Source organism: Anomaloglossus baeobatrachus, chromosome 5 (genome assembly GCF_048569485.1).
Source record: "Anomaloglossus baeobatrachus isolate aAnoBae1 chromosome 5, aAnoBae1.hap1, whole genome shotgun sequence".
Lineage (NCBI taxonomy): Eukaryota > Metazoa > Chordata > Amphibia > Anura > Aromobatidae > Anomaloglossus > Anomaloglossus baeobatrachus.
In genome coordinates this window covers 195,066,857-195,089,079 of record NC_134357.1, presented here as the reverse complement: position 1 = coordinate 195,089,079, position 22,223 = coordinate 195,066,857, and the positions used below count along the sequence as shown (strand labels likewise).

The following is a 22,223-nucleotide window of genomic DNA, read 5'->3' as shown; positions in this document are numbered from 1 at the left end:
TCCTTTCCTGGTCGTCTTCCTGCGCTGACTTCTCTCCCGCCTGTCCTGCACCTACACACACATTGCTCTGAGCCAGTATCCGTGGGTCCTGACAGGGTGGCTTGAAGCTCTATCCCATGGCCCTATGTGGTCACCTTACAGCGGATTTACGTGTGGAGTTGGCTTTGGTACTACATGGTAATCAGCCTCTGGTTTTAGTAGCAGAGCACGTTGGTTCTTCATCTGTAGTCTAGGGCCAGTCCCCGTTCTGCGGCCAAGTTTTTCCACCCTGTTGCTGTATATGGAACGAGTAGATGGGAGTATGGCGCACTTCCCGTGGTCTCTAGGACCCCTTTTGTCTTGTGCCCGGGCCAAGCTGCCAGAGCTTTAGGCCACAGGTATTCACTCCTCCACTTCTCCTTCTAACTGCCTGACACTACAGTCACCCCAACTCACTAGACTCCACCCCCAGGCCCTGCCGGATTAGGGGGAGGGAGGAACCATCACCAGCAGGGTGGTGGCTATGTCTAACATTAATGGAACCAAGCCCTAACCCTGACCCGGTGAGGAACTGCTAATTGAGGTGTTGTGCATGTTTTGTGTGCATACTAGTGGATGACCTCCTCCGTAACCAGGGATGGGATACCACACCTCTGGATGAGGTACAGTACCTCTGTAGTGACTGAAGCCTCAGGGGCACCACATTGTCCCTGACAGTAGGGAGAAAAATCCTTACTGTTAGAAAAACAAATATTTACAAAGACCAGTGTCTCTTTTTTATTGTTTATAACTAATCTGTACAACATGGCCAATTAATTGTATGATTACTGTAAGCTATGGTCACACTGTCCAGTGTATATTAGAGTGGCATTATTTTTTATTTTAAATCTGTCAAGCCACTGTATGTAATTTAACCCCTTCACAACCAATGACATGGAGGTACATCATTGGTCATGTCGCGTTAATCACCGCCTGCTCACCGCAGTGTTGATCCCCACACATGTCTGCTGATTGGAACAGCAGACATGTGGGGTTAACAGGCACAGGTGGATCCATCTGCGCCTACTTGCCACTTAGATTGTACTGTCCAAATATGACAGTGCATTTTAAATGGCTGCGGCGGGTATTCCGCCGTTCCCAGCCGCCATAAGAACCCCTGTGACGAGATGACGGGGAGCCGATATTTCCCATGGTAGCTCGGGGTCATGTGGTGACCCCTGACGCTACCATGACATAATTCCTATGAGAGCCAACAGTGCTTCGGCTCTCACAGGAACACTGCATTTCTGCTGATCAGAGCTGTGCAGCTCTAATCAACAGAAATGAATAAGCAATCAGACTGCTGATCTAAAAATCCCCCTAGGGGGGTTAAAATAAATAAAAAAATTTAAAAAAAGGTTTTAAAAATCTGAAAAATTAAAAAAACGTAGACGTTCAAATCACCCCCCCATTTGCCCCATTGAAAATAAAAAATTAAAGTTAAAAAAATAAAAAATATAATAATAAATATTTGGTAGTGCCACGTTTAGAAATACCCAATTTATCAAAATGTAAAATCAATTAATCTGATCGGTACATGATGTCATGAAAAAAAAATAAAAAATTAAAAAATGCAAAAATTACACTTTTTTGTTTCCGTAAAGTTTTTTAAAAATGTAATAAAAGGCAATTAAAACGTAGCATCCACACAAAAAATGTTAAATTCTGATTTTTTTTTAATCCCTTACATAAAAGTAAAAGTATGAGGCATTATACTATATTAGTATTACCAAATAGTGAACATGGGAATAAAATATCCCAAAAACAATCATACAGTTACACTTTTTATGCAATTTTACTGCACTTGGATTTTTGTTTTCCCATTATCCAGTAAACTATATGGTAAAACTAATGGGTAAAAGTGAAAAGTACAACTCATCCCACAAAAAATAAGCCCTCATATGGGAAGATTGATGGAAAAATAAAAAAGTTACGGCTCTTGGAAGAAAGGGAGCAAAAAACAAAAACGGAAAATCGGCCAGGGTGAAGTGGTTAAGTAACCATAAAGGAGGAAATTATTTCCATATGTACTATTAGGCATATAAGTTTCATACCACATTTCATGATAAGGCACTGCATATTGCATAGACCAACTCTGGAGGACATGGAGCAACTTATTAATGACTATTTTAGATCCAATGCCATACAATATTGGAAGGGGTAATAGATTACCCCTTACAACTTTTAGAAAAATATAGTATTCCTCCAGCCGGACCTTCAGTAATCAACACAGTCAGGACATCCTGGTCAAGGTACAATAAGGGACTGTTTTGTCTATTTTCTTATAGCAGGAAACGAGGCATACTAACTAAATAAAAGCAAAATGAATAGTCAAATATTGTTTTGTTTTTATTTTCTTTTTTAGAATTATGTCTTGCATTCATACACTGTATCTTTGCATTTCATATGCACCAACTGAGGAATCCTGTCAGTTGTCTCAAATATATTAGTTACAATATACAGGTGCATCTCAATAAATTAGAATATCATCAAAAAGTTTATTTATTTCAGTAATTCAATACAAAAGGAAATGCATACTGTATATTATATAGAGTCATTACAAACAGTGATCTATTTCAAGTGTTTATTTCAGTTAATGTTGATGATTATGGCTTACAGCTCTAATAAAAACCCAAAAGTCATTATCTCAGAAAATTAGAATAATTACCATAAACACCTGCAAAGGCTTTCTAAGCATTTAAAATGGTCCCTTAAGGCCATGTCACACACAGCGACAACACCGCCGCCGCCGCTGCTAAGTCGCCATTTTCTGTGACGTAGCAGCGACCTTGTCGTCGTCTTCGCTATGTGTGACATCTAACAACGATCAGACCCCTGCTGCGAGATTGCTGCTCGTACTTGAATGTCCCAGTTCATTTTTTGATCACTGCTATCCCGCTGCGCCACATGAATCATTGTATTTGACACTGTAGCAACGACGATTGCGACGATGCTGAAGGCAGTGACATGGGCCTGAAGACCGTCGAGGTCGTTATGATCGCTGCTGCGTCGTTGCTTAAAACAACATGTTTGACAGCTCACTAGCAATCATGTAAGGTCGTTGTTACGTCACAGAAAATGGTGACGTAACAGCGACGTCATTGTCGCTGTCGTTGTGTGTGACTCCAGCTTTAGTCTGGTTCAGTAGGCTACACAATCAAGGGGAAGACTGCTGACTTGACAGATGTCCAGAAGGCAGTCATTGACACACTCCACAAGGAGGGTAAGCCACAAAAGGTCACTGCTAAAGAAGCTGGATGTTCACAGAATGTTGTATCCAAGTATATTAATGGAGAGTTGAGTGGCAGGAAAAAGTGTGGTAGAAAAAGGTGCTCAAGCAACCTGGATAACCGCAGCGTTGATAGCAGTGTTAAGAAAAGGCCATTCAAAAATTTAGGGGAGATTCACAAGTAGTGGACTGCTGCTGGAGTCAGTGCTTCAACAGCCACCACACACAGACGTATCCAGGACATAGGCTACAACTGTTGCATTCCTTATCGCAAGCCACTCATTATTATTATTATTTATTATTATATTGCCATTTATTCCATGGCGCTTTACAAGTCAAAAGGGTATATATAAAAACTAGTGCAACAATCAATAGCAGTACAAAACAGACTAGTACAGGAAGAGAAAGGACCCTGCCCATGAGGGCTCACAGTCTACAGGGGTTGGGAGAGGATTAGAGTTGAGCGCGGTTCGTGGTTCGTGGTTCTCCAGTTCTAGCCTCGAGTGATTTTGGGGCCTGTTCTAGATCGAACTAGAACTCGAGCTTTTTGCAAAAGCTCGATAGTTCTAGAAACGTTCGAGAACGGTTCTAGCAGCAAAAAACCAGCTAAATCATAGCTTGGTTTCTGCTGTAATAGTGTAACTCACTCTGTGAATCACACTATTATGACATTTCAGTGTATAGTGTGCGTGAACAGCGCCTTCAGATCACTGCTGTTTCTATAATTTTTTTTTTTTTCTTGTCTTCCTTCCCTAAGTGCGCGCGTCTTGTGGGGCGGGCCAGCATGTCAGCCAATCCCAGACACACACACAGCTAAGTGGACTTTGAGCCAGAGAAGCAACGGCATGTGTGATAGGATGTCCATGTCACATGTCCCTGCATTATAAAACCGGACATTTTCTTCCAGGACGCCATTATCTGCCTTCTGCGTCTTTGGTGTCAGACATCACTGTCGCAGCTCCGTCCTCCTGAGTCCTATCGCCGATACAGCTGTATGCGCTGCATACACAGCGTTAGACAGCTTAGGGAGAGCACTTTATAGCAGTCCTTTTAAGGGCTCAAACCGGTAGGGTCAGAGTTAAGGTGACAGGTCCTGAAAACAGCGCCAGCGTCTGTGTAGCCAAGGTCAGGGATTTCCTCCCTACATTTCCCTATTAGGAGGGATAGAAAGGCAGGCTTCCATTCCTCTACCCAGAGCCCCAAAATCCTGGCACTGTACCCTCGTGTCCTCTGCATACTCCAACTCATTATAACTAAGCCATTATACTAGCAAACACTCAGTGTACCTAGTGGCATCCTATACGTGGCTATTGGACTTTGCTATAGTCCCACTAGTGCAAAGACATTTGCAGAGCGCATCTGCCTGCGTTGCACACTCCAACTCATTATAACTAAGCTATTATACTAGCAAACACTCAGTGTACCTAGTGGCATCCTATCTGTGGCTATTGGACTTTGCTATAGTCCCACTAGTGCAAAGACATTTGCAGAGCGCATCTGCCTGCGTTGCACACTCCAACTCATTATAACTAAGCCATTATACTAGCAAACACTCAGTGTACCTAGTGGCATCCTATACGTGGCTATTGGACTTTGCTATAGTCCCGCTAGTGCAAAGACATTTGCAGAGCGCATCTGCCTGCGTTGCACACTCCAACTCATTATAACTAAGCCATTATACTAGCAAACACTCAGTGTACCTAGTGGCATCCTATACGTGGCTATTGGACTTTGCTATAGTCCCACTAGTGCAAAGACATTTGCAGAGCGCATCTGCCTGCGTTGCACACTCCAACTCATTATAACTAAGCCATTATACTAGCAAACACTCAGTGTACCTAGTGGCATCCTATACGTGGCTATTGGACTTTGCTATAGTCCCACTAGTGCAAAGACATTTGCAGAGCGCATCTGCCTGCGTTGCACGCTCCAACTCATTATAACTAAGCCATTATACTAGCAAACACTCAGTGTACCTAGTGGCATCCTATCTGTGGCTATTGGACTTTGCTATAGTCCCACTAGTGCAAAGACATTTGCAGAGCGCATCTGCCTGCGTTGCACACTCCAACTCATTATAACTAAGCAATTATACTAGCAAACACTCAGTGTACCTAGTGGCATCCTATACGTGGCTATTGGACTTTGCTATAGTCACACTAGTGCAAAGACATTTGCAGAGCGCGTCTGCCTGCGTTGCACACTCCAACTCATTATAACTAAGCCATTATACTAGCAAACACTCAGTGTACCTAGTGGCATCCTATACGTGGCTATTGGACTTTGCTATAGTCCCACTAGTGCAAAGACATTTGCAGAGCGCATCTGCCTGCGTTGCACACTCCAACTCATTATAACTAAGCCATTATACTAGCAAACACTCAGTGTACCTAGTGGCATCCTATCTGTGGCTATTGGACTTTGCTATAGTCCCACTAGTGCAAAGACATTTGCAGAGCGCATCTGCCTGCGTTGCACACTCCAACTCATTATAACTAAGCCATTAGACTAGCAATTTTTGCTGCCAGTTTAAGGCCTGTAGTTGCATTGTCAGGGATATTTATTCTTTATTATTCTGTTGTTAATAAAGCTAGACCACCGCTGCAATCTACACCACCTCTCAATTTTTACTACCACATTTTCAGTCCACAATCTTGTCGCAATCAACATGAGTGGCAAAAGGACAGATGCTGGTGGAAAGGGGAAGAGGCGTGGTGGAAAAGGCAAAAAAGGTTTTGTCCGTGGGGAAGGTGGCAAAGCTCCATTATCATCTGCTGAAGATAGACCCTCTACCAGCAAAAGTAAGATGTCTACTACTTACCATGGACAATCCGATGTGCTCCCTTTTTTACGGACACGAACAACAGGAAGAAAGGTAGATGATGGGCAAAAAAGGAAAATGCTTGAATGGATCTCAAGTGGTCCAACAAGTGCCCTCTCAGCCACTTCAAGTACCGCATCCAAAAAACACCAGTCCTCTGAGTTGTCATCCCAATCACACTTGATTTCTCCCAGCTCTGAAGTCTCCATCAGCCCTGCACAGTATGGTGGAACAGAGATGGCTGAGTCTGCAGAGCTGTTCAGTCACACTATAGCCTGGGAATCAGAGGTCTGCTCCCAAGCTACAGTGAGTACAGAACAGGAAATGGTCTGCAGTGATGCCCAGAACCTTTGTGACTCGGATTCAGGCCGTGAGGAACAACTTTCTGAGCATAATGTTGACCCTTTGTCACAAACTGTAACACCTGTGGTTATAGACAATGAGGAACATTCTGATGAAGATGAGACGCAGATACCCGATTGGGATGACAACTTAAATATTCGGTCAGGGCAAGAAGAGGCTCGGTCAGAGGGGGAGGGGAGTGCAAACACAACAATTGATGATGAAGTTCTAGATCCCACCTACTGTCAACCCCCAGTCAGGCACTCGAGGAGGTCAACAGAGGCGGTGGAGGAGGATGCAACCGACGACGAAGTTACCTTGCGCCTTCCTGGACAGAGTCGGAGCACTGGTAGCACGTCTACAACTGCATCCTCAGCCACCACTCTGCCTCTGAGCATTATTCGGGGTGGATCAACAGGTTGCATGGCCTCTAAGCCTTGCCTAGCCTGGTCCTTTTTTGACATAGAAAAAGATCGCCCAAATTATGTGATATGTAAAATTTGTCATGGTTCTCTTAGTAGAGGTCAAAACCTCAGCAGTTTGACAACTTCTTCCATGAATCGTCACATGAATAAATATCATATGGCCCGGTGGGAAGCTCACCGTGCTGCAATGCGGCCTAGCGGAGCAAACCATCCACCGGCTGCCCCTTCCAGTGCATCCGCGCGCTCGTCATCTTCTAGGACTGTTGGGACAGCTGTCACACCTGTTTTTCCACCCACAACTTCCACCACTGTAACCGCAACAGGCAGTTTGCTTGGTAGGTCGTCAGTTGTTTTGGAAGGAGAAACAAGTGAGTGTGTACAGCTCTCTCAGACATCGATAGCACCAACTTTGGATGAAGGCAACATCATGTCTCCGCCTGCACTTTCCTCACAAAGCTGCATTTTTCCAGGGACACCCTACTCAACACCGTCTACACACAGCAGCCAGATCTCTGTCCCTCATATGTGGTCAAATAAAAGGCCACTTCCTGCGACACATGACAAAGTGAAGAGGTTGACTCTATCCCTCTGTAAGCTGTTGGCTACCGAAATGCTGCCTTTCCGCCTAGTGGACACACAGGATTTTAGAGACCTTATGTCTGTCGCTGTGCCCCAGTACCAGATGCCTAGTCGCCACTACTTCTCTAAGAAAGGTGTGCCCGCGCTACACCAGCATGTCGCACACAGCATCACCGCTTCCTTGAGAAACTCTGTGTGTGAACGGGTGCATTTCACCACCGATACTTGGACCAGTAAGCATGGACAGGGACGTTACATGTCGCTGACTGGGCACTGGGTAACTATGGTGATAGATGGTGAAGGGTCTGCTGCACAAGTCTTGCCGTCCCCACGACTTGTGTGTCAATCCTCTGTCTGTCCAAGTTCCGCCACTGCTTCTGCATCCTCCACCTCATCTGGGTCCTCCACCTCCGCCCCAAGCCTGCCTGGTCAGGCCACCAGCGTTCTCACTGCGCAGAAGGAATCACGCACGCCTCATTACTATGCTGGCAGCAGAGCGCAACGGCATCAGGCGGTCTTTAGCTTGACATGTCTTGGGAATAAGAGTCACACAGCTGAGGAGTTGTGGTCAGCTCTGCGGTCCGAGTTTAATAATGGTTGTCTCCACTCAACCTGCAGCCTGGTAAGGCCGTGTGCGACTATGCTGCCAACCTGGGTGCGGCCCTTCGCCTGGGCAAGGTGACACACGTACCTTGTATGGCTCACGTGTTGAACCTTGTCGTCCAGCAATTTTTAACACACTATCCCGGCCTAGATGGCCTTCTGAACAGGGCACGAAAACTGTCTGCTCACTTCCGCCGTTCAAGCGCCGCAGCAGAGCGACTTGCATCGCTCCAGAAGTCTTTCCGGTTCATCGCCTGAAATGCGATGTGGCGACACGCTGGAATTCAACTCTCCACATGTTACAGCGACTGTGGCAGCACCGCAGAGCCCTGGTGCAATACGTCATGACGTATAGCCTGGGCCAACGAGATGCAGAGGTGGGGCAGATCACCCTGATGGAGTGGTCTCAGATCAAGGACCTATGCACCCTTCTGCACAGTTTCGACATGGCGACGAATATGTTTAGCGCTGACAATGCCATTATCAGCATGACGATTCCAGTCATTTACATGCTGGAGCACACGCTAAACACTATTCGGAGTCAGGGGGTGGGACAACATGAAGGGGAGGAACTACAGGAGGATTCATATGCGCAAGGGACAACAACATCACCAAGGTCCAGACGTTCATCATCACCAACGCAGCAGGCATGGGACCATGGGGGACAGGGATCGACAAGGGCGCATAGTAGCAGGCGAAATGTTGAGCAAGGTGCAGGAGAACATGAAGAAATGGAGGACGAACTGTCCATGGACATGGAAGACTCAGCGGATGAGGGAGACCTTGGTCAAATTTCAGTTGAAAGAGGTTGGGGGGAGATGTCAGAGGAAGAAAGAACGGTTAGCACCTCTATGCCACAAACACAGCGTGGACTTGGTCCGCATGGCTGCGCAAGACACATGAGTGCCTTTTTGTTGCACTACCTCCAACATGACAGTCGTATTGTCAAAATTAGAAGTGATGATGACTACTGGATTGCCACACTATTAGATCCCCGGTACAAGTCCAAATTTTGTGACATAATTCCAGCCATAGAAAGGGACGCACGTATGCAGGAGTATCAGCAGAAGCTGTTACTCGATCTTAGCTCGGCTTTTCCACCAAACAACCGTGCAGGTGCAGGGAGGGAATCTCCCAGTTGTAACTTGACAAACATGGGACGGTCTCGTCATCTTCAACAGTCTACCCGTACCAGTAGGACCGTATCTGGTGCTGGTAACAGCAATTTTATGGAATCTTTTCATAATTTTTTTAGACCCTCTTTTGCAAGGCCACCAGAGACAACAAGTCTGACACATAGTCAACGGCTGGAGAGGATGATACAGGAGTATCTCCAAATGAACATCGATGCCATGACTGTGCAACTGGAGCCTTGCTCCTTTTGGGCTTCAAACCTAGAAAAATGGCCAGAGCTCGCAACTTACGCCTTGGAGATTTTGTCGTGTCCAGCTGCCAGCGTTGTCTCTGAACGTGTCTTCAGTGCTGCTGGGTGTGTGCTGACAGATAAGCGCACGCGTCTGTCCAGTGACAATGTGGACAGACTGACGTTCATCAAAATGAACAAGTCATGGATCCAGAAGGAATTTGCAACCCCTGTGTCATCCTGGGGAGAGTAAATGCTTGTGGATTTGGAATGTGCTTGATGCAAATCTAGCTGTGAAGTGTACAACTAGGGCACAAGTGCTGCCACTGAATGGGTGGGTGTGTGTGGGGCACAATTTTTGGAAAAAAAGGGAGACTCCGCTTGGAGTAACCCTTGCTTACATTGTTTTTAAAAGAAGCCAAGATGAACAAGTCATGGTTCAGCAAAGACTTTATCTACCTACTCCGGTGTCATGCTGGGGACGGTTAATTATGGCGTATTTTTGAATGTGCTTGATGCAAATCAAAACATCCTGTTTGCAACTAGGGCCCAAGTGCTGCCACTGATGGGGTGGGTGTCTGTGTGGCCCAATTTTTGGAAAAAAGGGAGACTCCGCTTGGAGTAACCCTTGCTTACATTGTTTTTAAAAGAAGCCAAGATGAACAGAGCTGGGATCAGGAAAGACTTTGCTACCTACCCCGGTGTCATCCTGGGGACGGTTAATTATGGCGTATTTTTGAATGTGCTTGATTCAAATCAAAACATCCTGTTTGCAACTAGGGCCCAAGTGCTGCCACTGATGGGGTGGGTGTCTGTGTGGCCCAATTTTTGGAAAAAAGGGAGACTCCGCTTGGAGTAACCCTTGCTTGCTGTGTTTTTAAAAGAAGCCAAGATGAACAGAGCTGGGATCAGGAAAGACTTTGCTACCTACCCCGGTGTCATCCTGGGGACGGATAAGAATGGCGTATTTTTGAATGTGCTTGATGCAAATGTAGCTGTGAAGTGTACAACTGGGGCACAACTGCTGCCACTGAAGGGGTGGGTGTGTGTGGGGCCCAATTTTTGGAAAAAAAGGAGACTCCGCTTGGAGTAACCCTTGCTTACATTGTTTTCAAAAGAAGCCAAGATGAACAGAGCTGGGATCAGGAAAGACTTTGCTACCTACCCCGGTGTCATCCTGGGGACGGATAAGAATGGCGTATTTTTGAATGTGCTTGATGCAAATCAAAACATCCTGTTTGCAACTAGGGCCCAAGTGCTGCCACTGATGGGGTGGGTGTCTGTGTGGCCCAATTTTTGGAAAAAAGGGAGACTCCGCTTGGAGTAACCCTTGCTTGCTGTGTTTTTAAAAGAAGCCAAGATGAACAGAGCTGGGATCAGGAAAGACTTTGCTACCTACCCCGGTGTCATCCTGGGGACGGATAAGAATGGCGTATTTTTGAATGTGCTTGATGCAAATGTAGCTGTGAAGTGTACAACTGGGGCACAACTGCTGCCACTGAAGGGGTGGGTGTGTGTGGGGCCCAATTTTTGGAAAAAAAGGAGACTCCGCTTGGAGTAACCCTTGCTTACATTGTTTTTAAAAGAAGCCAAGATGAACAGAGCTGGGATCAGGAAAGACTTTGCTACCTACCCCGGTGTCATCCTGGGGACGGTTAATTATGGCGTATTTTTGAATGTGCTTGATGCAAATCAAAACATCCTGTTTGCAACTAGGGCCCAAGTGCTGCCACTGATGGGGTGGGTGTCTGTGTGGCCCAATTTTTGGAAAAAAGGGAGACTCCGCTTGGAGTAACCCTTGCTTGCTGTGTTTTTAAAAGAAGCCAAGATGAACAGAGCTGGGATCAGGAAAGACTTTGCTACCTACCCCGGTGTCATCCTGGACGGATAAGAATGGCGTATTTTTGAATGTGCTTGATGCAAATGTAGCTGTGAAGTGTACAACTGGGGCACAACTGCTGCCACTGAAGGGGTGGGTGTGTGTGGGGCCCAATTTTTGGAAAAAAGGGAGACTCCACTTGGAGTAACCCTTGCTTGCTGTGTTTTTAAAAGAAGCCAAGATGAACAGAGCTGGGATCAGGAAAGACTTTGCTACCTACCCCGGTGTCATCCTGGGGACGGTTAATTATGGCGTATTTTTGAATGTGCTTGATGCAAATCAAAACATCCTGTTTGCAACTAGGGCCCAAGTGCTGCCACTGATGGGGTGGGTGTCTGTGTGGCCCAATTTTTGGAAAAAAGGGAGACTCCGCTTGGAGTAACCCTTGCTTGCTGTGTTTTTAAAAGAAGCCAAGATGAACAGAGCTGGGATCAGGAAAGACTTTGCTACCTACCCCGGTGTCATCCTGGGGACGGATAAGAATGGCGTATTTTTGAATGTGCTTGATGCAAATGTAGCTGTGAAGTGTACAACTGGGGCACAACTGCTGCCACTGAAGGGGTGGGTGTGTGTGGGGCCCAATTTTTGGAAAAAAAGGAGACTCCGCTTGGAGTAACCCTTGCTTACATTGTTTTTAAAAGAAGCCAAGATGAACAGAGCTGGGATCAGGAAAGACTTTGCTACCTACCCCGGTGTCATCCTGGGGACGGTTAATTATGGCGTATTTTTGAATGTGCTTGATGCAAATCAAAACATCCTGTTTGCAACTAGGGCCCAAGTGCTGCCACTGATGGGTGGGTGTCTGTGTGGCCCAATTTTTGGAAAAAAGGGAGACTCCGCTTGGAGTAACCCTTGCTTGCTGTGTTTTTAAAAGAAGCCAAGATGAACAGAGCTGGGATCAGGAAAGACTTTGCTACCTACCCCGGTGTCATCCTGGGGACGGATAAGAATGGCGTATTTTTGAATGTGCTTGATGCAAATGTAGCTGTGAAGTGTACAACTGGGGCACAACTGCTGCCACTGAAGGGGTGGGTGTGTGTGGGGCCCAATTTTTGGAAAAAAGGGAGACTCCGCTTGGAGTAACCCTTGCTTGCTGTGTTTTTAAAAGAAGCCAAGATGAACAGAGCTGGGATCAGGAAAGACTTTGCTACCTACCCCGGTGTCATCCTGGGGACGGTTAATTATGGCGTATTTTTGAATGTGCTTGATGCAAATCAAAACATCCTGTTTGCAACTAGGGCCCAAGTGCTGCCACTGATGGGGTGGGTGTCTGTGTGGCCCAATTTTTGGAAAAAAGGGAGACTCCGCTTGGAGTAACCCTTGCTTGCTGTGTTTTTAAAAGAAGCCAAGATGAACAGAGCTGGGATCAGGAAAGACTTTGCTACCTACCCCGGTGTCATCCTGGGGACGGTTAATTATGGTGTATTTTTGAATGTGCTTGATGCAAATCAAAACATCCTGTTTGCAACTAGGGCCCAAGTGCTGCCACTGATGGGGTGGGTGTCTGTGTGGCCCAATTTTTGGAAAAAAGGGAGACTCCGCTTGGAGTAACCCTTGCTTGCTGTGTTTTTAAAAAAAGCCAAGATGAACAGAGCTGGGATCAGGAAAGACTTTGCTACCTACCCCGGTGTCATCCTGGGGACGGATAAGAATGGCGTATTTTTGAATGTGCTTGATGCAAATGTAGCTGTGAAGTGTACAACTGGGGCACAACTGCTGCCACTGAAGGGGTGGGTGTGTGTGGGGCCCAATTTTTGGAAAAAAGGGAGACTCCGCTTGGAATAACCCTTGCTTGCTGTGTTTTTAAAAGAAGCCAAGATGAACAGAGCTGGGACCAGGAAAGACTTTGCTACCTACCCCGGTGTCATCCTGGGGACGGTTAATTATGGCGTATTTTTGAATGTGCTTGATGCAAATCAAAACATCCTGTTTGCAACTAGGGCCCAAGTGCTGCCACTGATGGGGTGGGTGTCTGTGTGGCCCAATTTTTTGAAAAAAGGGAGACTCCGCTTGGAGTCACCTTGCGGTGTTTTACATGACTTTAGAAGGGCGTGCCATGCCTATATCTGTGTGTCCTCCTCTTTTTCCTTGTCCAGCTGTTTTGTTTTCGCATGAGTATATGTCCTTGTCACTTTCCCATGTGTTTGAGTTGTTTGTCACCTTTTGGACACCTTTGAGGGTGTTCTCTAGGTGTTTTTCTGTGTTTGTGATTGCCTGCCATTGTTTCCTATTGGCTCGAGTTCGGTTCGTCGAACGTTCGACGAGCCGAACTCGAACGGGACCTCCGTTCGGCGAACCGACCTCGAGCCGAACCGGGACCGGTTCGCTCATCTCTAGAGAGAATACAGTAGATGAGGACAGAGCTTGTTGCACAGTGGTGTACTGGACTGAGGGTTATTGTAGGTTGTAGGCTTGTCGGAAGAGGTGGGTCTTCAGGTTCCTCCTGAAGCTTTTTACGGTAGGAGAGAGTCTCATATGCTGGGGTAGAGTATTCCAGAGTATGGAGGAGGCACAGGAGAAATATTGTATGAGATTGTGGGAAGAGGAGATAAGAGAGGAGTAGAGAAGGAGACCTTGTGAGGATCTGAGGTTGCGTGCAGGAAGGTACCGGGAGACTAGGTCACAGATGTAAGGAGGAGACAGGTTGTGGATGGCTTTGTAGGTCATGGTTTATGTTGTGAACTAGAGTCTTTGGGCAATGGGAAGCCAGTGAAGGGATTGGCAGAGTGGCGAGGCTGGGGAATAGTGAGGGGAGAGAGGGATTAAGCGGGCCGCACAGTTTAGGATAGATTGGAGGGGTGCAAGAGTGTTGGAAGGGCTGCCAGAGAGCAGGAGGTTTCAGTAGTCAAGGCGGGAGATGATGAGGGCATGTTCTAATGTTTTTGCTGTTTCTTAGTTAAGGAAAGAATGGATCCGGGAGATATTTTGAGTTGTAGTCGGCACTCATGGCCAATAGACAATGTCAGAAGCATCTTACCTGGGCCAAGAAGAAACAGAACTGGACTTTTCCTCAGTGATCCAAGGTGTTGTTTTCAGATGAAAGTAAATTTTACATTTCATTTCGAAATCAAGGTCCCAGAGTCTGGAGGAAGAGTGCAGAGGCCACAATCCAAGATGCTTGAGGTCTAGTGTGAAGTTTCCACAATCAGTGATGGTTTGGGGAGCCATGTTATCTACTGGTGTAGGTCCAGTGTGTTTTATCAAGACCAAAGTCAGCAAAGCCATCTACCAGGAAAGTTTAGAGCACTTCATGCTTCCTTCTGCCGACAAGCTTTTTGGACATGTAAATGTCATTTCCCAGCAGGACTTGGCACCTGTCCACACTGCCAAAAGTACCAATACCTGGTTTAATAACCACAGTATCACTGGGTTTGATTGGCCAGTAAACTCCCCTGACCTAAACCCCATAGAGAATCTATGGGGTATTGTCAAGAGGAAGATGAGAGATGTGGCGCCCTGGACTAGCCAGGTCGTCACAGGTACTGCAACAACACACCCCACACCCCGAGATAGGCACACCAGTCACACACAAATACTTGTTGCCTCCCTCCAGGGGCTGATGTCCACACCAGGTGGGGTGGAGCCAGGCAGTTGGCCCCACCCACTGAGGAGTTCACAGTCCTGGAGGCGGGAAAGGAAGTCAGTGTAGTTAGGGAGAGTGAAGGAGAAGGAGTGAAGTGGCAGTAGAGGAGCAGACTGACAGTGTCCGGGTACGTGGCCCGGGCACCGAGAGCAAGGTTGGCAGACGGTGGTGGCCGTCTGCAGGAGAGGCCAATCGACGCGGAACCGTAGGACCGGGGACGGGCGGTGGCCCGCCGGTACCGAACTGGGGAGCGAAGAGAAGCCAGCACAAGGCGGCAGGGCCTACGGACCCCGACCAGGCTTGGAGTTGCCATTAAACCGGTCAAATCCATTAGCAACCGGAACCTCTGGGGTTTCCTAGCAAAAAAGACCCGACTGAAGGCAACCGTCCAAACCGAGAAAGGGAAATACAGCTACTGCCACAGTTAGAATTCCCAGGGCCAGAGCCTGTGGGCAAAAGGGGCTCCTCCGGCACATATCCAAGCTGGGGAGCGGGTTACCGGTGGGAGCCATCGGGACTGAAGATACACAACAGGTGCAGGGAAAGGCAGCCACCACCAACCTACCGGGAGTAACCACAGCAGCCGGCTGCGTGACCCGTCCATCCAACTGTTTGTTTTACCGGAGACTCTGTATCCATTCTTGGCTGAGTGAGTACCACTGTGCCATCTGGCACCGCGATGCCCCCGCGACCCTGCACCTCACCAACCCTGCCTCCCCGTCCCACCTCACCGGGCCCCGGGACCACCAACCCCCTACCCACGGAGGGGAGAGAAACATCTCGGCTGCTCCCTGTTATCGCTCCCGGGATCCCTGTCCAGAGCAGCGGTGGTGTCCCAACCTCACCACAAACCGTGGGTGGCGTCACGGACCAACTCCCCAAACCCAAACCACCCCCTTTCACTCACAGGCGAGGAGCGCCGCTCGAGTCCCCGGATCCGGCCCACCGCTCGAGCCACCGAGCAGCAGCAGCAGCAGCGCCGGACCCGAGCGCCAGCGAGAGCGCAGCAGCGACGGCTCCCTCCCCGCCCGCGACAAGAGACACCAGACCCAACAATGCAGATGAGCTGAAGGCTGCTATCAAAGCAACCTGGGCTTCCATAACACCTCAGCAGTGCCACAGGCTGATCGTCTCCATGCCACGCCACATTGATGCAGTAACTCATGCAAAAGGAGCCCCGGACAAGTTTTACTGTACATACTTTTCAGTAGGCGCCAACATTTCTGAGATTAAAATCATTGTTTCTGTTGGTTTAATATAAAATTTTAATTTTCTGAGATAATGACTTTTGGCTTTTCATTGGATGTAAGCCATAATCATCAAAATTAACAGAAATAAACACTTGAAATAGATCAATCTTTATAATGACTGTATAATATATGCGTTTCCCTTTTTGGATTGAATTACTGAAATAAAATGAACTTTTTGATGATATTCTAATTTATTGAAATGCCCTTGTATGTCCGAATAAGAATTTATTATTAAAATAAACCTTGAGCAATACAGCTTTATTTCTAGATCGGTGCATTTTCGTTGTATTATTTGTAAAAAAAACAACAAGCAACCCCCCCCTAAAATTATATTAATATTAATAATAATAATCTAGGAAGACCGATCACTAATATGTCACTAACAAACAAGGGACACAAGTGGTAATTTACATTTAAATGTATTTACCTGGTTGTGCAGTAATGAGGATTGAGTTTGTGTGGCCTTTATAGAAAGTACAGATTAGCTTATTAACTGCACAATTTTGGAAAAGTTCATCTTTGATTTTTTTTTTTTACTATACAAGAGTAAATACTAAACTAGGTTTAGATGACAGAAGCGGTGTCCCTTTGACTATTGTGGAAGCCTCAATGTCGTGGGGGAGTTTTATAAGAGATTAGGATGTTTCTAGAAGGCACTTAATAATACTAAATGATCTTAGGACTTGTTTTTCTAAAATCTCTTAAAAAAGAAATACAAGTAAAACAATACAACAAAAACACAAAAAATGCTAATATTGACATAAGTAGAATTTATTAGGCATATGTCACCATTGTGATAACATATACATATTTGCTGTTACTTTACCTGTAAGAACTATTTATGGCAATTAATGTAAAAATGAAAGATTTGGTTCCATTCTAAGGTGTATTGAATAGATGTGATCACAATGCAGTCACATTATTTAAAAGCTATGTATACTTCCACACAGAGTGTTTTTGTTGCTCATTTTCAATAAAAAAAAACATTTGCAATAAATGCAAAATTAAGCAATTTTCCAAATCGTCTTCATTTAAAGATTTCTACCATTTTTGCCACGTCTCGTGGTTTGTTATCTAGCTGCCTATTTTACTAATACCAATCTCTCAGAGCCCTGCCCCTTTCTCTGGTTCTGCTGACCTTCTTCCTTTCCTCTTCCTAGAAACTTACAGTTAATTAAAAAAATATATATTTTTACAATGTCAAATGTTTATTCATAATTAGGATTTCTATAATAAATTCTGAAAAGATTTAGGAAAATAACTAGTTACCATTTAGATATAAATGTCAGTAGAACGGCAGTGTTAGGGGTACTTTGCACGCTGCGACATCGCTAGCCGATGATAGCGATGCCGAGCGCGATAGCACCCGCTCCCGTCGCACATGCGATATCTTGTGATAGCTGCCGTAGCGAACATTATCGCTACAGCAGCTTCACACGCACTTACCTGGTCGGCGACGTCGCTGTGACTGCCGAAGAATCCCTCCTTCAAGGAGGCGGTGCGTTCGGCGTCACCACGACGTCACTAATCGGCCAGCCAATAGAAGCGGAGGGGCAGAGATGAGCGGGATGTAACCATCTCGCCCACCTTCTCCCTTCCGCATTGCCGGTGGACGGCGGGCGCAGGTAAGGAGATGTTTGTCGCTCCTGCGGCTTCACACACAGCGATGTGTGGAGCTGCAGGAACGACAAACAACATCGTACCTGCAGACACACTGACATTATGAAAATGAACGACGTGACACAGATCACTGATTCTTGACTGTTTCACGCTCGTTCATCTTCTCTCCTAGGCTTTACACGTTGCGACGTCGTTACCGGCGCCGGATGTGCGTCACTTTCGATTTGACCCTGACGATATCGCAGTAGCGATGTCGCAACGTGCAAAGTACCCCTTAATCCTTCATGTCTACCAAATACTTCAGTTAAATGTTTTACTCAGGTTAATATGCCTATAGTTAATGTCTTAAGCAACCTCAGGCTTCCAATAAGTTATAGATTAGAATAAAGTATAACATACTGTTAACCAACACCAGTTTTATTAATAATGCATGCCTAACGTACAGTAAAATACCAAAAACAAAAAAATTCACATTTAGGTTCACATGCAAATATTTTTACCTTTTTCTTGCCCCCACAGTGGCAGCAGACAGTCCAAAGGTATTTAAGGGTCCTCCATACCAAAATAATGAAAAGGCCTCCAAAAAATGTCACCATTGAGGAGGCCAGGAATGCCCACCACATGCGCTGTCCCCGACTGTCACATGGCACCTCTACAGTGACTGGAATAATGAGGGCAGGGTTGTTTTTGGGTGAAAAGACAGAGTCTAGCTGCAGATTGTTGTTGATAGCACTCATGGTGAAGCCAATGCTCCTCAAGTTTTGCTTTGGAATCTTTTGCCACTTTCCAATGTTAACTGAAGGACCCAGGAAACCCTGAAAGCCACATATGTCTCAGGCCCCAAATTCCTGCACTAGCCATATTGCACAGGAAAGGGGCAGGTCAAATATAAGATGAGGCTCTCTTGCATAAAATAAGGGTAGTCTTTAAGAACTGCTTCAATCCTGGCTTTACAATCCAATAAATTAGAGATGTCCTCAATAGCAAGGTTAACCCAGCACTTTGTACAGAGCTGTCATTGTCTTTCATCAGTAAAAATCATGAGCAGATCCAAGGCAGTCCTTCATTTTTCCCTGTTCGTGGTTCTGTATGCGAATGATCCTTGTTTTTCTTATATAAGAATGAGCATATCAAATAAATGAAATATTGAGCAATGCAGCCAGGGATGTTAATGGCAGACACTCATTGTTTTGCATTAGGCGAGTTTATAGCTATTAGATTATCTTAAAAGCTAAATATTTCCGTAGCACCTGCTTTCGATGTAAGTAGGGCAACTGCTGTTAATTTTTATTCATAGGCAATCCTTACTTGTGAACCTTGGCTCCCGCCTCTTTTGTAGCATCACTGTGTAAAGCCATAGGAATTGTATGCAATGAAGGTAATTCTCAGATGCTGAGGTTTTCAGATTAATAAGATGTTTTTAGATCGCCAAAATGTCTTCAACCCTTCCTTTCACCCGTCTGGACTCGAATACAGATTGCGGTGTTCTCTTCTTTCCCTTCTCCATCTTTTCTCTACACACTGCTTGCCAGCATGTTGATTATTCACCCCTCCTACCTTCTCTTTTCCTCTTTCTCCTATGACTGTTCAGGGCTGTAATCCTCCCAGCTGATCACTTGTTTCCCCCCTCCTCCTCCTCATCCACCAGTGCTGTTGCTTCTCTCATATCCTTTTCTAAGCGTAGACAGATGGGAGGATACCCTATAAAATCATAAAATCAGTTGTAATGGAGAAAAAGATGGAGGAAAGGCAGGTTTACAGGTAGCAAGAAAGAGTCACCACAGGTTAGTTTCTGTATAATTCAACATGTATGCATTGCACATATGACAATACCTTGCACTTTAAAAGACTATTTATGAATTGAGGTATCATGCACTAGAGATACCATCTTGGACACATACCAGGAATGAGGATCAGCTATGATGCAGTAATCATTATTTTTCTGGCAATCCTACCTACAATTTCTTATGAAAATGTGATGTACTCCGTGTATTACATATATCTCCCAACTTTGGAAGAACAGAAAGCGGGACAAATTATGTGGTGCGTGTATTAAGTGGCAGCAAGTTTTGATAATGCCCCTAGCAACACCCAAGCCATATCCATCAGCCATTTCTTTCCACCCTGGCAGAGGAGGTATCAGAGGGGCAGAGACAGTGAAAGACATTCAGAAGACACCCGAAACTGTAAGGTGTAGATCTAAATTCAGGACTGTCCCACTGTATCCAACAAGGTTGGGACTAGAGATGAGTCGATCGATTCATGGAACTCCGGTCCAGCGTACAGGACAGTGGTACCTTGCAGCTGGACAGGAGGCTTAAATCTCTTACTTTCCGCTGGCGCAGCTTTTGATATTCCAGGACATGTGCAACGTCATCTGTACATCATGCTCACCTCTAGTTGGGACCTGAGGATTTATATTTTGTTCATTAATAGTTGTAGAAGCCAGAATGTTCTCATTTTCATATAAGCTTCACTAAAAGATATGACGCTTTTTTGTGTTCACAAATTGTGTAAATATTGTGTTTTTTATAGGTGTCTACACCAAACTCCTCTGATTATTGGATTTTTTCTGCATTTTCTTGCCTTTTCCCCCTTGTTGGATGTTTTTGGTGCAGATGTGAAGCCACGTTTTTAAGTGTTTTTTATAGTACAGAAAAGCTTTGATTCTAAACTAATAAAGTAACTGCAGTTTTCCCCATGCGTTTTTTTTAAGCTCCACATTGAAACCTCTAAAAAAAAAAACACCAAAACCGCAGAGTTCAGCTGCGTCTTTTAGGAGCACAGTGGGCACAGTTTTCATGAAATCACATCCACTTTTCTTTACAGTCAAACAGCAGAGTTTCTGTGCAAAAAAAAAGCAGTGGAAAAAATGCAGCATTTCCAGTACATGTGAACACGGCCAAAATGTCAAAGCAAAGTGGTTGTGATTTCATCTAATCACTGCCCTCTGTGCGTCTAAAGACACTGCTGAACTATGCGGATTTGTTTTTTTCCTCTATAGGCTTTCATGTGGAAAAAAAGCTGTAAAAAATAAACGCCATTTTTAGGGCTCTTGGTCACGTTGCGTACTTACATGCATTTACGCTGCGTATTGCACTGCAGCGTAAATGCATGTGTTGCGGACGGGGGCCAGACCACTGTAAGGGGATGCTCGGATCCAGGTTCGTTACTGAAGCTCGAGTGGCAGCCGGACCTGGGCTCGTGCAGCCGTCCGTCATCACAACCGTAGGAAGAGGGTATTTACAGGGGAATAGTTTGTCAGTGACGCCACCCGTGGGTGGCGGTGAGGGTTGGTCACACCGCCGCTGCCTTGGTATGGGACACCCGGGGCTGATGAAGTTGGGCAACAAGCTGGAATCCCCTCCACGGGTAGGGGAGGTGTAGTCCCAGGGCCCAGATGAATGGGAGGGATGGCCGCGGAGAGTGTCATGCAGGGTTGGACCGGGGATGGATGATGTACTCACAGTTCCAAAGAATTGCACACAGAGTCCAGCTGTAGCAAACAGGGGTCCCTTCCTCCTGCACTCAGTGTTTGTGTCTTCAATGGGACAACTCTGCTTGAAACGGGGAAGTCCACTCCTGGTACTTTGTATGTTGGGAGCTGTGGCCCGCGAAATCTGACCCTTGGGATCTCAGTGGGTTCTGGTGGACACCCTATCCCCCATGTTGGGCTTCTGTTTCGCTCTCTGGGCCTACAGTGGAACAAGGCCTGGAACCTTGTCCCCGGCTGGTCAATTGACAAGGAGCTTGAAACCTTCCTCGCCCTAGGGTCCAGGCACTCTGACTGTGCACGGCCTTCGGACCGGATTCCCGCTGTCGGCACTGGTGGGCTACAACCTTGCCCCGGTCAACTTAAGGTCTCCCGTGCCCGGATCTCCATCGCCTGTGGTCCTGCTTGCCGTCTGCCACCTAGTCCGTAGTCTGGTAGTCCAGGGGCCCAAACCCCGGACTCCACTCCTCTCACTTCAACTGTCAGTACTGTTCGTATGTCTGTCCCAGAGTGTTGTGTTCCCTCCCCTGACACCTCAGGACCCCTAGGTGGGCGCTCCCATCCGCCTGGTCCCGCCCACTGGTGTGTCCCTATTGTCATGGGGGGTGACTAGCCTTTACTGGCTGGTGTTGTGCACCTGGGTGTGGGTTTTGTGTTGGTACGCCAAGGAGGATGGAGTCTTGTACCTGAGAGATTTGTACAACCTCTGTGACAACCTGGTTTTGCCAGGGCGTCACACATGCGTCCTGCGTCCCCTGCACAATCTATGTAGATTGTGCATGATACGTGTGCATGATGCTTTTATGAACGCAGCGATTTGGGTGCTAAAATTTTGACCCAAATCCGTGCGTTCATAAAATGAGCATGTCAATTATTCCGTGCACTATGGATGCAGCTCTCACTCTGTGTATGGTGGCGGCAGCAGCCATAGCGCATGAAATCAGCTTTTTTCTACAAAAAAACTGCATCCATTATGCAGTGTTTTGTGCAGCAATTTGAAGCGCACATGTGCTGTCAA

The 22,223-nt window shown here is 46.3% G+C and overlaps 1 protein-coding gene across 1 annotated transcript in view; it reads right to left on the bottom strand.

The window, feature by feature from the left end:
• KCNMA1 (potassium calcium-activated channel subfamily M alpha 1) overlaps window positions 1–19,290 on the bottom strand; it is a 1,029,133-nt gene extending 1,009,843 nt beyond the window's left edge. Inside the window, exon 1 of the mRNA XM_075349081.1 lies at window positions 18,213–19,290. Coding sequence (XP_075205196.1) covers window positions 18,213–18,449 — 237 coding nt within the window. The 5' untranslated portion in view covers window positions 18,450–19,290. The remainder of the gene's footprint in view (window positions 1–18,212) is intronic.
• Window positions 19,291–22,223: the final 2,933 nt, after the last annotated feature.